The sequence below is a fragment of the Apodemus sylvaticus genome, chromosome 6 (assembly GCF_947179515.1).
Source record: "Apodemus sylvaticus chromosome 6, mApoSyl1.1, whole genome shotgun sequence".
Classification (NCBI taxonomy): Eukaryota; Metazoa; Chordata; class Mammalia; order Rodentia; family Muridae; genus Apodemus; species Apodemus sylvaticus.
In genome coordinates, this window is record NC_067477.1 from 17897529 (window position 1) to 17913262 (window position 15734).

The following is a 15734-nucleotide window of genomic DNA, read 5'->3' on the forward strand; positions in this document are numbered from 1 at the left end:
AACTGACAGGCCCAGGAAACGGGAGATGGGGAGGGGAAGGGAGAGGGCTTTACAAACCTTTATAAAGAGTTGTAATTAGATACAGAAAAGAAGGTATGTTGCTCTAGCTCAAGAATCTTAAAACAAACAGACCTATGTGAGCACCCCAGACAAAACCTAGGGTGATACCAGTGCCCCCCTAAACTGTCGCTCACTCGCCCTGGAAGACAGCCCAACTTCAGAACTCCACCTTCACACAAGCAGATAAGCAGATTCTCCCACAGTGCTGCTGGGTGTAGTGTTGCGTACTCTTTGCTGGTGAAGGTGGACGCGACAGCAGGGGGCCACGGAGTAGTTAGTGCTGCCCAGATGGGAAGGCCCGTGGGGCCATCCACTAGAACATGGGCGGCCTCCCAGAGGCCACAACCCCAAAGGAAAAAAAAATGACTCCTCATCGCCCGCTCAGCAGCCTCCAACTGCCAACAGCCCCTGTTAGGGGCGGGGCCTCATGAGCCCCTCCCTTATCCCCAGCTGTAGTATAAACTGGTTTGGTTTTGTACTGGTACCTGCAATTGCATACACCAGTTGTATCATGTCACCACACCCTCTTTTACCCTGTCTTCCATGATTATCCCTAATCCTTGAGGGGAGGGTACCTTAGTCGCTATTCTGTTGCTATGAAGAGACATCATGGACAAGGCAGCTCTAATAAAAAGAAAGCATTTTATGGGGGGCTTGCTTACAGTTCCAGCGACTTAGTCCATTATCACCATGGTAGGGAGCATGGCGACACATAGGCAGGCATGGTGCTGGCGCAGTAACTGGGAGCTACATTCTGACCCATAGACAGCAGGCAGAGAGAGGGCAGGGCTGAGCTTTTGAACCCGTCATAGCCCATCCCCAGACACACCTCCTCCAACAAGGACCCGCCCACTCTAACAAGGACACGCCCAGTCTAGCAAGGACACACCCCTTCCAACAAGGACACGCCCACTCTAACAAGGACACACCTCTTAATCTTTCAAGACACTGCAAACTGGGGAACAATACCTGAGCCCTTGGTAGCCCCTTTCATTCACACCACCACAGGGGGTTTATATCAGTGGTCCTTTTGGAACTGAGCACTCAGCTCTCACTTAAGCTTTAGCCAGTTTTAAGACTGCAGCAACTTCTGGAGCTGTTGTCGCTGCCATAGAACATTCTGTCGAGCGGATGTTCTATCATAAGCTTTTCCACCCTGACCCCCATGCTGATCGAATCCAGGGCCTTACACACACTAGGCAAGGGCTCTACCACTGACCTATGTCCTGCGTCCTCCATTTTACTTTTGTGGATGGCTTCTGATTTGGAGTGATGATGGTGATACTGCACGTGTGCCTTTTAGAGACAGCATTTTGCTCTTCTGGGAAATGGGGGCCACAGCTGGATCAGATGTAACATCTGTGCCCAGCCTTACCAAATTCCTACCTCTGGGTTTCCCAAATTCACAAGCACCCCAGTGGACGGGAGCCCCACCCTCACCTATACTTGGGAGTCCCTGGAAACAAGACAGGCTCAGAAGTGTTTATGGCAGAACTGGTGTGTTCCATGTAGGGGGAAGACTGGCCTGCAAGATTCCTGTTGGGGTAAACTGAGGGTAAAGCCAGATCTGGGCACCTTGCAGAACTGGCGTGGCAGCCGGCGTCAGTCTCAAGAAGCATTCAGGGGAAGGATTGTGGGAGAGAGTTACCAGGAGGGGGGCAGTGAGTGGGATGTAAAGTGAATAAGTAAAAAAGAAATGAAATTAAATTTTAAAAAAAGAAGAATTCAGATCTCCCCGCCCTCCCGGCTGTACCCCAGGACCTTGTGGACAGGAGTCAGCAGAGTGTACGGGAGCACTGCACCTTCAGTCACAGGCTGTTGGAGCTGCAGCTGTGGATCGCCATGGCCACACAGACGTTGGAATCACGCCACAGGGATGCGCATCCGTGGGATGCTGAGTCCCAAGAGGCTGGACTTGAGGTAAGGTGCCGATTCATTCTCTCTGCGGTATTCCCCTGAAGCATTCAGGATGCCCCTCATACAGGGGTACAGAGACTCCCCTTCCAAATCAGTGCTGCATGCTCACGTGTATGAGTGTGTGTGTGTGTGTGTGTGTGTGTGTGCATGTGCACGTGTGCACACGCGCACTCACTCATGTTTCCCACAGAGTCTGCTGTCTGAAATCCCAGAGAAAGAGGTCCAGCTGTCCCTGCTTCAAGCACTGGGTCAGCTTGTGATGAGGCAGTCTTCCCCAGAGGGGGCAGCCGAGGTCCAGGAGGAGCTGAGGAAGCTGATGGAGTCTTGGCAGGCCCTGCGGCTGCTGGAGGAGAGTGTGCTGAGGTGAGGGCCTTCCTTGCTCCCTGCTTTGTCTCAGACAATGCTTCCTTACCTCCTGGGGTCCCTAGAGCAGATGGCTGCAGCTAGGCTGTGTGCCAGGCATGGTGCCGGGACCCTGGGGACATCCCCACCTTTGGCCCAGTTAGCGATTCTGGTAGAGGCCCGAGGATGTGAGTCAGTCCCTCTCTAGGGAGTTAGCCTCCTCCAACCTATTCCTCTTTTTTTTTCTTTTTTTTTTTTTTAAATCTTGATCAACTGCTATGGATGGCATTTTTTAGATAAAGATTTATTTATATATGTGAATACAATGTAGCTGTCTTCAGACACACCAGAAGAGGGCTTCAGATCCCATTGCAGATGGTTGTGAGCCTCCTTGTGGTTGCTGGGAATTGAACTCAGGACCTCTGGAAGAGCGGTCAGTGCTCTAACCACTGAGCTATCATCTCTCCAGCCCTCCAGTCTATTCTTGCCTGAGCTTATTGCTTTATTTGCATTGACAGGTCTAAGCCCCTTCCTGGGTAAGGTGGGTTTAAAATAAGAGATGGCTTGAACATGCCGGGGAATCCTTCTGATGGGCTCCAAAGGTGGCTGCTAAGGGAATCCCAGGAGTTTCCTGTCCTTCTTGGTAACCCCGTATGGTCGCGCCTCCTGGGAGCAATGGATACTCATCACACGGCTACCCCGAGTAAATGTCTTTGTCTCTCCAGTCTTGTGAGCAACCAGCAGCTGCAGAGGACAGAGGTAGACACGGGGAAGAAGCAGGTTTTCACCAACAACATCCCAAAGGCCGGCTTTCTCATCAACCCCCAGGATCCCGTTCCCAGGAGATGGCGTGGGGTGAGTCAGCCTCCCGGGCTTTGGGAGAAAGGTTGGAGGGGAGGCTGGGGCCCCCAGAACAGCTCCCTTCCTGCCCTGGACTGCATGCTTAGCTCATAGGATGAATCTGCTTTCTTGTTATTTTCCCCTGATGTGACCTCAGAAGCAGTCAGTTGCTGGACGACTGAGGGTCTTAAGAGCCTGAGACCTAGAGGTCTCAGAGCACACTAGAAGATCGGGAACACCCCAAGACAAGACTGGCCCTCATTTCTCTGGAACACCCCCCCCCCACACACACACACATACACACAACAGCTCATATTGGGAGAGGTTAAAGAATGATTGCTGCCCTTAGATAGCAAACAGAGCAGAGACGCAGGTCCTGACCCAGTAGCCTGCTTCTGCATGGCTGACGAGCCCCGGCAGATGGTCTGTGCTGCTGGACTCTGAAACACAGCTGAGAGAAGTTGAGCAGGTTTTTAAAAGGTGCGGCATATGCTGGTGCTGGGCTGGGTGTTAATACGCAAGTCTGGAGTAAGGAAGCCCTTCTAGTGTTGATGAAATAGCAGCTGAACCCTCAAGTCTGAGCAGGAGAGGGAGGGAAGGGGAGGTGTTGCCTTGCCTTTCCATTACTGTGACAAAACACCACAAAGAAGGTAACGTATCAAAACAACAGATTTATTTGGGGCTCACGGTTCCAGAGCCTTTGAGTGCATGACCGTCATGGCAGAAAGCAGGTAGTAGCAAGCAGGCGTGGGGTCGGAGCAATAGCTGAGAGCTTCCATATTGATTTCCACAAGCACGAGCCAGAGAGAGCTAACAGGGCAAGGTATAGGCTTTCGAAACCTCAAAGTCCATCCCCACTGATACAGTTTCTCTCTGATGCGGCTATGCCTGTAATTCTTCCCAAATAGTTCTCCTGCCTGGGAACCAGGCTTATAGGGACTGCTCTCCTTCACACCACCAGAGGCGTGTCCTCGGCAGAGGGGACAGCGAGACAGAGACTGAGAGGGAGCTGAGACGCAGCTGCAGGCGTAGCAGGGAGGAGGGGGAAGAGAAGGAGGTGGGAGGCAACTCAACCTTCAGGAGCCCGAAGAACTGGAACCCCGGGGCTCTCGAGCCGCATGGGGCGAGAGGGAGGACCCACCAAGGAAGAGTTAGGACTTAGCAGGACTGCCTTTCGTTTCACTCTGTCCTCAACTCTACCAAGGTGGAGGGATGCTGGCCACTGGGTAGGCATCTTGGTCAACAAGGTGATGACTTCTAGAACTCTAGAGAGGTGACGGAGGGAGTTACACAGAAAGGTGATAAAGGGGAACACTCAGAGGTGATGGAGGGGGACACTCAGAGGTGGTAGAGGGGGGGAAACCCAGAGAGGTGGTGGTGGAGAGATGTTGGAGAGGGATATACAGAGGTGATGGTGAAGGATGCTCTTAGCCCCTAAATGTGAATGACTAGAGACTGCTCCTCATTCCTCCAGGCCTCTCCCATAGCCCCCGGGTCTCCTGTCCTCATCTTCTGCTGTGGTGGGATCCCCAGGACACATGGTCAGCAAGCCTTTCTCACCTCTGGTCACGTGCTTTCCTGCAGGCAAACCCACTGGAGGAACACGACCTTCCTGAAGATCATGCCCAGCTCCTGAGGGACTTTGAACAGTGGCTGCAGGCAGAAGACTCTGAGCTACATAGAATCATCACAATGGGGACAGCCACAGCCGAGGACTTGGGGACCAGAGAGGCTAAGCTGCAGGTCTGTCTCAGGGAATAACCTCTAACGTGCCCATGCCAAGGATGCAGGTCTGTCTCAGGGAATAACCCCTAACGTGCCCGTGCCAAGGATGCAGGTCTGTCTCAGGGAATAACCCTCAATGTGCCGGTGCCACCAGGACTTTCTCAAATGAAGGAGTTCAGACTTAATAGTAGTTTGGGAGCCATCCTGAGTCTAAGTACTATTTTAAACTTTTTTTGTTCAAATATTTTAGAACTAACTTCTCCTTGCATCTGTCCATGCATGCATGCATCCATACACAAATCCATCAATCCCACCTTATATCTCTCTATATGAAAATATATCACCACCGACTGCTTCACTCTGGTTAGCTGCCGTGGTGTCATAAACCACCCTGACGGTGATTTGCTTAAAACAACAGCTGTTATTTAACTCGTGATTTTGACACTAGGTGATTTTATATCGGCCTTGTTTCTGCCAGTTCTGGGGTCAAGACTCATCTTCCAGGCAACCCAGCCTTTTAGCAGATGAGAGGCAGCCAGGTGGCTCTGGTGGGGGACTGGAAGTTGGTGGAGATGAACTTGACATGGACCTCGCCAGGTCTCATTCTTGTGTGGGACAGCACAGACTGCTCCAAGTGGCTGCAGACTGTCAGGAAGAGGCAAGGCCCTTGGGTGCCTCAGTTAGGGACCAGAATGCTAATGCCACATGCTAGTTCACATGGATTCTTCTGTCTTGTACAAAGAAAGTCAGCAGGCTGTCTGGGGTTCAGGGGAAGGGAAAACAGACGCCATCACATGATGGTAAAGGTATTGGCGGGGTGGGGGTGGGGAATTGGACACTTGCTGTATGCGGTCCACCAATTCTCTCCTCTGTGCCTTCTGGTTAGTCACTGTCTGGTTTGTTTCTGCTATAATGCTATACTATAATGCTATAACAAAGTACTCCAGACTGAGTAATTTATGACACACAAGAATTTCACCTTCCAAAGGCCAGTAAGTCCAAGTACCAGGTTTCCTTGTTATAACATAATAATGGGCTAAAAGATGGAGGAGGTCCTAAGAGGCTGTGGGGGATCTTTAAAGGCCTTTTTGAGACAGTATTAGTCCCACCCACCCCTGAGGGTTGTTAATTCCACCCCCAGACCAGGTCATCTCTCAAAGGTCTCAACTCCCAATACTGTCCACATGAGTTTGGAACGGGACAATCATTCAACCCATAGAAGTCACCAAACCCTTCTCAAGTTTATTTCTTGGATGGTTCTGTCCCCTCTGCATCTGCTGTTCACCTGACTGTGGCAGCAGCTCCTCTCTGACGTCCTTTCTGGTGGGGCCATCACCCAAGTCAAGTCTCTATCTGCAGGTAGCCATGACGCAACAGAATCACTAATGTGACCTTGACCCCTGATGAAAATGTCATTAGCACGACATTCAAATCTATGTCATTGTACAAGAAAGGCCTCCCTATCAATTCCCCATCTTCTCTCCTTTTTGTGTGTGTGAAGTCTCAGTCAGATGCTAGAGTCCACATTTCTTCTTAGTTATCCTGCTCGGCAATCATCTGAACTGCATTTGTGGTATAGGTCTTTATGGAAAAATATCTGACAAATATCTCTTAAAATATTACCTTCCCTTGATATCTTTTCCACATTTTCTCAAATGTCATTGAAATCTGCACCCGGCAAACACTGTTTCTTTTGTTTTTCTTTCACCTCAGACTCGGAATGTTGAATTCTGAATATTTTTTTCTGACTCATCTTCCATTTCTAGCTGTGTCTTATTTGCGCTTATGCATTTCTGTCAGGATCTTAACATTGGTTGTTGTAACGATTGGTTTTTAAAGTTCTACTTGGTTCCAGAGGTCTGTTGGTTACAGTCTTTGGCTTCCATCATTTCCTTGATTAGATGTTTAAGATTGTCTTTCAGTTCGTTGGACTGTAATCTACCGTAATTGCACTGCCTAATAATTCTGCTCTCTCCAGGCATCGAGGAGTATTTCTGTTATATATTTTTGCTTTTCATTCTTGGTGTTGCGCATTGTCGGGTGGCTACTTTTTTGTCCTGGACAAAATATGCATAAGACTAACTTGGGACTTAGGATAATCTCTTCCTCCAGAGATGACTCTGTTGCTATTGCCCAAAAATGGGGAATTTATGATTCTGGGACCACGAGTCCATGTTCAGGGACCCCTAAGGTGATCTGGAACCAGGCCACAGTTCCCAGACTCACTTATGGGTCCCTTTACTCTGAGAACACGTCTGTGGGCATCACATCTACAAAGAGAGTAAGTCCCTGCCTCTGCCAAGCCCAGACGTTGGCTTTCGTCACCTTATCCTTGGGAGGCTGTGGAAACATATCTCAGCTTCAAAGATGGCGTTATTTCCCCCTAGGTTGGCAAAAATCCTAAGAGCAAAAGGAGGTGTGCACAGGGGCCTCCTTTCTCAGGCCTCACCCCTGTCCAGGGCTTCTGTGGTGCTTTTACTTGGTCCGTGGTGCTTTGGATTGAGCCTGGGGCCTCTGACACGCTAGGCAAGTGCTCTGCGGTGGAGCTGCGTCCCACCCCCTTCCGCAGTTTTGTGCTTACTAGCTGCCCCTGTTCGTTGGTTCATTGCTGGCTTTAAATGTTGTCCTGTGTTCTCAGGGCTCTGTTCATCCCACCGAGGGGGCGGCACAGCACCAGGAAGTCTACCCACCCACCTCCCCACCCTCTACTCCAGTCATATCAAAAATGACTTCTGGTCCATCCTACACTGTGGTAGGCTGGGATTGAGGCTTAGGCTCCAACCTGTTCACCCCTCATCCACCCCACATGCCAGCATCTCTCAGGACTCCTGGGAAGAGGAAGTGTGACCCTAGGAAAGGGGGAAAGCTGTGGTCTACTTGTACAGAAAGAGCCTACCCGATTGAGCGTCAACTCTGCCAGTCTCAAAGTATCAGGCTCCTGGGTGGTCACTTTATCATGATGACCACTGTGACGAACCTCTCTCGATCCCAGCTTGTCAGTGTTGGAACACTGACAAGTCAGATAACAGCCTCACCATCAGGTCACATGTTGGGAATTCTCTAACATTCTGGATGCAAGGCTGGAAAGATGGCTCGGTAGCCGAGAACATTTGCTGCTCTTGGAGAGGACCTGGGTTTCCTTACCAGCATCTACATGGTGGCTCAGAACCATCCGTAATGCCGGTTCTGAGGGACCTGATGTTCTCTTCTGAGCTCTGTGGGTACCAGACGCACTTACAATATGCAGAGATACAAGCAGGCAAGTGCTCGTGCATATAAGATAAACATGGCTAGGACCAATTGTGTTTTAAAGATTTCTTTATTATTATATCTAAGTACACTGTAGCTGTCTTCAGACACTCCAGAAGAGGGCATCAGATCTCATTATGGATGGTTGTGAGCCACCGTGTGATTACTGGAATTTGAATTCAGGACCTTCGGAAGAGCAGTTGGTGCTCTTAACCACTGAGTCATCTCTCCAGCCCTAGGACCAATTTTTAAAAAGAATATTTATGTATTTGAGTGTTTTATCTGCATGTATGTTTGTGCCCTTGTGTGCCACATGTGTGTCTGGTACCTTTAGAGACCAGAAAGAGGGCATCAGATTCTTTTAAAAATAGTTATGAGCCAACATTTGGGTGCTGAGAATTGAACTCTGGTCTCTGTCAGAGCAGCCATAACCACTGAGCCATCTCTCCATCCTTAAAACCCCTTTTTAAAAAACTTGCATGGATGCGAATCTCATATCATTGGTCCCACCCACATTCCCAGCATGCCTCAGGTGGCCCCTGATTGGCTCATCCTTACCAGCCAGGTGTGGGGTTCTTGAGCCACTGGGCAGCTGTGGCATGATGCCGCCTTCTCTCTCAGGAGCTGGAGGCTCGAATCCCGGAAGGCCAGCGCCTCTTTGAGAACCTGCTTCGTCTCAGGCCGGAGAGGGAGCCCTCCAACGAGCTGGAAGATCTGCGCTACCGGTGGATGCTGTACAAATCCAAACTCAAGGACTCCGGCCACCTGCTGGTAGGTGCTGGGGGAGGGGAGTTTGGGGGTCCCAGGAGGCAACCATGTCTTGGGGAGACAGTGTGTCCGTTTACGTTAATTCCTGCGCGTCCATATATCAGGTCACTGGCTGCTTAAAGGAAGAGAGGGGTGCTCTCGGCTGTCAGGTTCTTGTAATATTATTTATCCATCTTACCTCCAGTGAGGCTGGGGCTGTGACTAATGGCACAGTCCTTGTAGCCTATGACTCCTGCTTAGTGCATAAAGATGTCTTGCTCCCACCATGTTTCAGTTTTACGTCATTTCCCATTTGGTCCTAGAACCACCTTCTGCTGGAATAGCTGCACCCCAGACTCCAAAGGGAATAGACGAGCCCTACCCCTAACTCCAATGCTAGAAGGGCCACATAGCCCTTCCCTGGGGTGTGGTGTTGCCTTAGGGATGCCATAGGGCGCTGAGTCCTGAGCTCAGCTCCTCTCTTCCTCTGACCTTGGCCTAACCCTTTTAGCTCCTGGACCTCCGGTCTCCTATGCAAACCACTGGTTATGGTAATGATAGCCTTTTGATAAATGCTGTGGCCTCCTAACTCCCCCATATAGGAGAGGGCTATCCTTCCCTCGGGACTGGTAACGAATTCAGGACAAAGAAGTTAAGTGTCTATATTTTTGGTTGTGAGCCTAGCCTTCAACGGCTGAGCCATGAAGACTCAGAGACTGTATCAAAAAATAAAGTGGAGAGTAATTGAAGATACTTAGCACGGGTCTCTTGTCTCCACAAATGTCCACACAGATTACTTTGTGAATACACACTAAGTAATTATAATAATGCATTAACTGGAATAGATACATAGATGCAGATAGATGTACCAATCAATGTCAGTGATTCAGTGAGTGTCCAGTGTACACACACACACACACACACACACACGCGCCACGCGCACATACACACATGAGTGCACACACACACACATGCATACACACATGAGTGCACACACACACACACACACACACACACACACACATTATTCATCCAGATAATCCCACTAAGCCAATCTTACCCCGTATACAGCATATTCAACATCCATTTTGTGCTTTGCCAAAATGAGTAATTGAAGTATATTCTTCCTGCTGAATGCCATAGCTAACATTGTGACATGTAAATCAGCTTCTACAAGTGTTGGCGGAAAAAAGGAAGTTGAGTGTCCTAGACCTAAGAAGTAGGTAGGATGCCCCCCTAGACCCCACTTTCAGCCACAGCTTGCAGCAAGCCAGGCTTTTTTTGGTGCTGCAATTGCCAGGTTGGCCACTAGGTGTCAGCTCAGCCCAGGCCATGTAGACCAAATCCCCAGCCCTGGCCAAGGCCATCCAGACAGTGCCACCTGGACCTGAGGTGTGTTAAAAAGCTCATTAAATGGGATCCCCTGCTGGCGCAGGCTGTCCAGATGACCGGCAGTTTGAACGAAATACTCCCCTGACAAAATGAATATTCTGTTACTGGTTGTGCTGGGGTTTAAGTTTTACGCGCCTAGCTGATTTTTTTTTTTTAACCCCATTTCTTTCCCCCTTCCCTAAAATAACAGACGGAGAGTTCTCCAGGGGAGCTGACTGCATTCCAGAAGGTACGTGTCTGCTATCTGTTCCACACAGCTAGAGGGCAGAGAGTGTGCAAGGCTGGAGGCCTGTGACTCTGGTGCAGGGTGTCTGGGTTTTCTAGAATGTTCCATGAGCACTGGAGAGCATGGATGGAGAATCAGCTTTGGGCTGTAATAGTTGAGCCCTCCTGAGGTCTGTGTTCTCAGGAAGCCCCAGGCTCAGGGAGGAATTGAAGTGTGTGTAGATGACTTAGCCTTGACATGAGACTGAGGGGGGACCCTGGATTTGTCATCCAGACCCTGGGACACTCTGGAGAGTGACTGGATGCTGCTCTGATGTCACCTGTGACAGCAGGTGTAAACCAGGATTGACCCGGGAGTCTGGACCATCCTGGGCAAATAGATCGAGTGGCCTCTTTGGACCCATGGGTGGCATAATCCTTGGCTCTGCCAGGCAGGCTGTGCCCACTGCTGCCCAATGAGACACTGGCTCTTCCCATGCTAGACATGGCGAAAGCAAGAACAGTGCCAGCTCTTGCCCTCTAGGTGGCACCTCTAGGGTGACACCGGGTGTCCCACAGGGTGGGACACAGCCTAGGCTCTGTGTGCCAGGACTGGTACTCAATGTTTTCAGTTTCCTTTCCAGTGCTGTGGCCAGAAAAAAAAAAAATGGGAGAAGGGATTTTTCTTTGTCTTAGGGTTTCAGAGAATGCAGCCATGGTCTTTAGACTCCTGGGCTTGGGCAGTAGGTCGGTCATTGCTTTGGGAGTCTGTGGCAGAGGGCTGACTGTCCACTCACCTCCTGACCAACTAGCAATGGGGGGCAGGGAGGCTGGGGAAGGGGGAGGGAAAGAGAGAGAAGGGGTGAGGAGGGAGAGGGAGAAATTGAGTCCTGAGTCCTGGCATGAGCTCCAGCCAGCTAGGCCCCGACTCCCATAGCAACCTCCCCTTACAGGGACAGCCACCTAGGGACCACGCCGTCCAAACCACGAGTCTGGGGGACATTTGCAGTTCTAGCCAGGACCATCTTTGCTGGGCATCTCCGTGCGCCCTGCCACTGCCACTGAATAGCCTTTCATAACTCTGCTCAAAGCCAGAGGGGAAACGCATCACGAAAAGCGGATGTGTCCCCCAGCCATGTATGTGGCTGCCGACTGACACCAGCCCTCAGCCTCAGCACCTAATGCTTCACTGTTTCACAGGGTGCCTTGGAGGCCTCCCCAGGGCTTGGAGGGTCTCTCCGATCCTGTCCCTTGCTGTGCCCAGTGTTACCATTGTTTTCTTGCCAAACATTGACTGTAGTGACGTGAGCCCCCAGCGCAATCTGGTTCAAAGGATCCAGAGTCACTTCAGATCCCTCCTGCCCCACCCCCACCCCAGAGTCAGCATCCCTGGTGTGGACATCCTGGGTTCGATCCTGGCCTCTGGCAGTTTTAGGAGACTAAGGCTGAGCCCTCAGGCTTTCAGCTAGTGCTGTGGCCTTGGACAGATCACCTCGCCTTGAGTCTTCCTAAGTGTTTCCTGATGTGTGAAATGGAAATATCACCAGTGGCTTAATTTACTCAGTGAATTAATTTGAAGGAGGCTTTGGTGAACCAGAGCATGCCGAGGGAGATGTGTTTCACCCAGGATTCTCCCGAGTTTAGAATAATGTGAACTTTGTGGAGCCCGGAGGTGGCAGGAAAGGGCATGCGACCCCTATGGCCTTGCCTGGTGGCCCCTGCTGGAAGATGGAAGTCCCAAGGCCAGTGTTCAGTCTGCCTGCGGTTGCTGCACTTTAAGCCCCTCTATGGCTGGGTTCACCTCCATGCATGCTAGGCCAGAGCTGATCAGGGGTATCCAACCTTTTGACACTGAGACATAATGTTATCTTCTACAAAGTTACAAAGCAGCTGCTGCTGCTGCTGCTGCTGCTGCTGCTGCTTCTTCTTCTTCTTCTTCTTCTTCTTCTTCTTCTTCTTCTTCTTCTTCTTCTTCTTCTTCTTCCTCCTCCTCCTCCTCCTCCTCCTCTTCCTCCTCTTCCTCCTCCTCTTCCTCTTTCTTCTTCTCTTCCTCTTTTCCTTCTTTTCTTTCTCCTCCTCTTCTTCCTCCTCCTCCTTATTAAAAAAAAAACCTCACAATACTTTAAATAAGTTTATAGCTTTGTGTTGGACCGCATTCCTAGCTGTCACATGATATGTGTACCTATCAGAAAGATTCTAAGTGATCCTTAGCTACATCTGGACCCCTGGTCCAGTCATGGCCCACCAACTCCTTCTCCTTTCAGTCACTCATTTATTTTGCCGATATGGAATCATTTCTGACTCTGTGCAGAATGAAGTTTAAGGTGCTCAAATCCCACCAACCAGCCAAAGAGTGAGCTATACATCCTAGCACCTGGCTGGGTGCACAGTGGCAGGGACATCTATCTATGTGGAGCCGGGGCTTGGCTCTCTTGGCATCTATCCAGGAGATGATAGCCATTGCTCTGTTGTGTACACAAACCAGAAGGTTCTTTGAGCACGTCCACACTGATTCAAACATACAAGGCTGGCTTCTGCGCAGGCTTCCGTCTAAGCCAGTACGCTTCAGCCTCCTGTGCAGAAGGACGCCACCCATGGCTGCTTGGTACTCAGAAAGACCCATGGGGTGGCTTGTGAGCCCAGACGGCAGAGCCCAACCCCGCTGAGGTCCTGATCCTCTGGCCTGGGTAGTCCCTGGATCTGTGTTAATGACATTCCCGTGTGCTGCGCATACTTCCCATTCAGGGACCACACTTGGAGAACTGGTGTTTTATGCTGTGGATTCAAGTCCACACATTGTCACCAGTGTGTGTGTGTGACATGTGGCAAATGACTCAACCATGATCTTCCCATGAAGGAAATGAGTCCAGGGAACTAGATCCAGGAAGAGTTTCCTTCCTGTCAACTGGCACATTGTGGTTCTTGATTGTCGTGTATATGAGCGTGTATGAGGGCCTCACAGGCCTGTAGACACACTCCCTGCTTCTTCCAAGAGCAGAAAGAGTGGTGACAGACATCTCCTGTTAGTCAGCTTTCAGTTACTGTTACAGAATGCTTGAAGAAATCAGCTTATCAAGAGGGAAGGGTTATTTGGCTCACGGATTTTATAGACTTTCCCATCGTGGTCACTTGTCCCTGTCGCTTTGGGCCTGCATGAAGTACCATAAAAAGGTGGGAACAGGAGGTGGAACAAACCCACCCACCTCATGGCCATGGAACAAAAAAAGAGGAAGAGGAGAAGGAAGGCCAGGGTCTGTCCCACAGTCCTTTTAAAGAGCTCACCCCCCCCCCCCATGACCCGTGCTTGACCTGCAGTAAGTCTGTGCACCACACACATGCAGTGCCTATAGAGGCCACAAGAGGGCATCTGACTCCCTGGAACTGGAGTTACAGTTGTAAGCTGCCATGTGGGTGCTGGGAATCGAACCTAGGACTTCTGTAAGAGCAGACAGTGTTTTTTACAGCTGAGCCATGTGCAGCCCTGTGCATTGAGGATTCCACTCCTCCAAGTAGCTAGTGAGGACATCAGCCCTGTAACGCATGAGTCTGTAGGACATTCAAGGTCCAAATTCATAGTCTGCCTGTTGTTGTTTACCTGGTTAGGTATATGGAAGTGTGACAGGACTCCGTACACAAGTGTACACATGTGCACACACACTTATTCACATGAATACTTGTGCATTCATATACACATGCATGCACACACAGACACAGACATACACACACATGCACACATACTTGTGCACATGCATACTTGTGCATACATACACACATGCATGCACACACATACACAGACATAACACACATGCATACACACACTTATGTACATGCATACTTGTACATACAGGTACACATGTATGCATTCATACACATGCATACACATGCACACACACTTATGCAATGCATACTTGTACTCACATGCATACACATGTATGTACACATACTTGTACACATGCATACAAAGAGGCCAGCCAGGTAGAACAGAAGTGGCTTCTGTAGAGGCAGTAGTCTCACCAACTTTAAAACATTCTACGCATTCTTTTCAGTCCACGGGGAAGAAAGACGCCCGCTGTTGGGCTGGTGATTTGTGTGCAGTTGGGTCTCCACACTCCCTTGCTCTTCCTGGGCCTCCAGTCATCGAGAGCTCCAGCTACATCAGCAGCTCCAGCCTGTTTGTTTGCATAAACAGAATAATTAAGATTTATTAAATTCGCACTGCCAACGCGTTAGCCGGCTTGGTGCCAGCAGATGTTTGCCTGCAGCTCTCAGACACATAAATTGTAGTTCCTTTTTGGATGGTGGCTGGCCTTGGGCTGTGACTCATCTCAGGCCTTTCTGCGGCCTGCAGTGTGGTGCCGCCCTCCCTGAAGATGGCCTTTTCACTTGAGGCCTGGTCTGACTGGTGCTGCTGTTCTCCAGGGCAAACCAGGGAGGGTCACAGGGGCCAGGCACAGGTGCTTCCTGGACACCCCGCACAGTGGGGCTCTCGGTATGTTGGGCACCGCACAGTAGGGATCTTGGTATCCAGACCCACCTGGGAGTGGCACTGGCTTTACCTGATTGTATTTCCAAGGTTTTAAGATTCATTTGACCCCACTTTCACCTTGCTGGAATTTAGAGTTTTGTCCCTATCTAACTCTCCTGGGGAATACTCATGATCACTGCCTCCTTCCTGCCCCCCCCCCCCCACGGTCCACTCACAACTGTTTCCTCCTGCCCACTCAGGGCACCTTTGCCTGGGAATCTTGGGAGTTTCATTCTGGCTTTCTTTGGGCTACACTATAGGGTACGTCTATTTGGGGGAGTCCCTGCCCATGGTTCAAAGTCTCAAGAAATAGCTTTCCTCCCTCCCTTCAAGCAGACATGGAGGATTCTGCCCCACCCTCTGTGAGGCCACTGCCCTGTCCCCCTTCCCCACTGAAGGCACAGCCTCTCCTCATGCAGCTTTCTCTCCTTCCCTTCCTCTCCCTCCCTCCCTCCATCCTTCCCTCTCTTCCCACAGCATCTCCCATAGCCCAGGCTAGCCTTGGATCCATTACATTTGTGAGAATGAACCCTGTTTCTAAGTCTGCCTCTACCTCCTGAGAGCCGGTGATAGGCGGACACCACCCCAGTTTCCCCAGTGCGGGCCACCAAACCCAGGGCGGCGTGCCTGCTGGACGAGCACTCTCAGCTACTGAGCAGGATCGTTCCGGCTCCCTGTGGACGCTTTTCAGTTTACTCTGGCTTTTCCATGGTGACCGCTCTCTTTCTTGGTA

At 50.5% G+C, this 15734-nt stretch overlaps 1 protein-coding gene across 2 annotated transcripts in view; it reads left to right on the forward strand.

The window, feature by feature from the left end:
* Positions 1 to 15734, forward strand: part of Syne3 (spectrin repeat containing nuclear envelope family member 3) — an 89085-nt gene that overhangs the window by 64650 nt on the left and 8701 nt on the right. For both annotated transcript variants that reach the window (XM_052185142.1, XM_052185143.1), the window contains 6 exons: positions 1819 to 1980; positions 2168 to 2340; positions 3045 to 3174; positions 4744 to 4902; positions 8755 to 8904; positions 10463 to 10501. In XM_052185142.1, coding sequence (XP_052041102.1) covers positions 1819 to 1980; positions 2168 to 2340; positions 3045 to 3174; positions 4744 to 4902; positions 8755 to 8904; positions 10463 to 10501 — 813 coding nt within the window. The remainder of the gene's footprint in view (positions 1 to 1818; positions 1981 to 2167; positions 2341 to 3044; positions 3175 to 4743; positions 4903 to 8754; positions 8905 to 10462; positions 10502 to 15734) is intronic.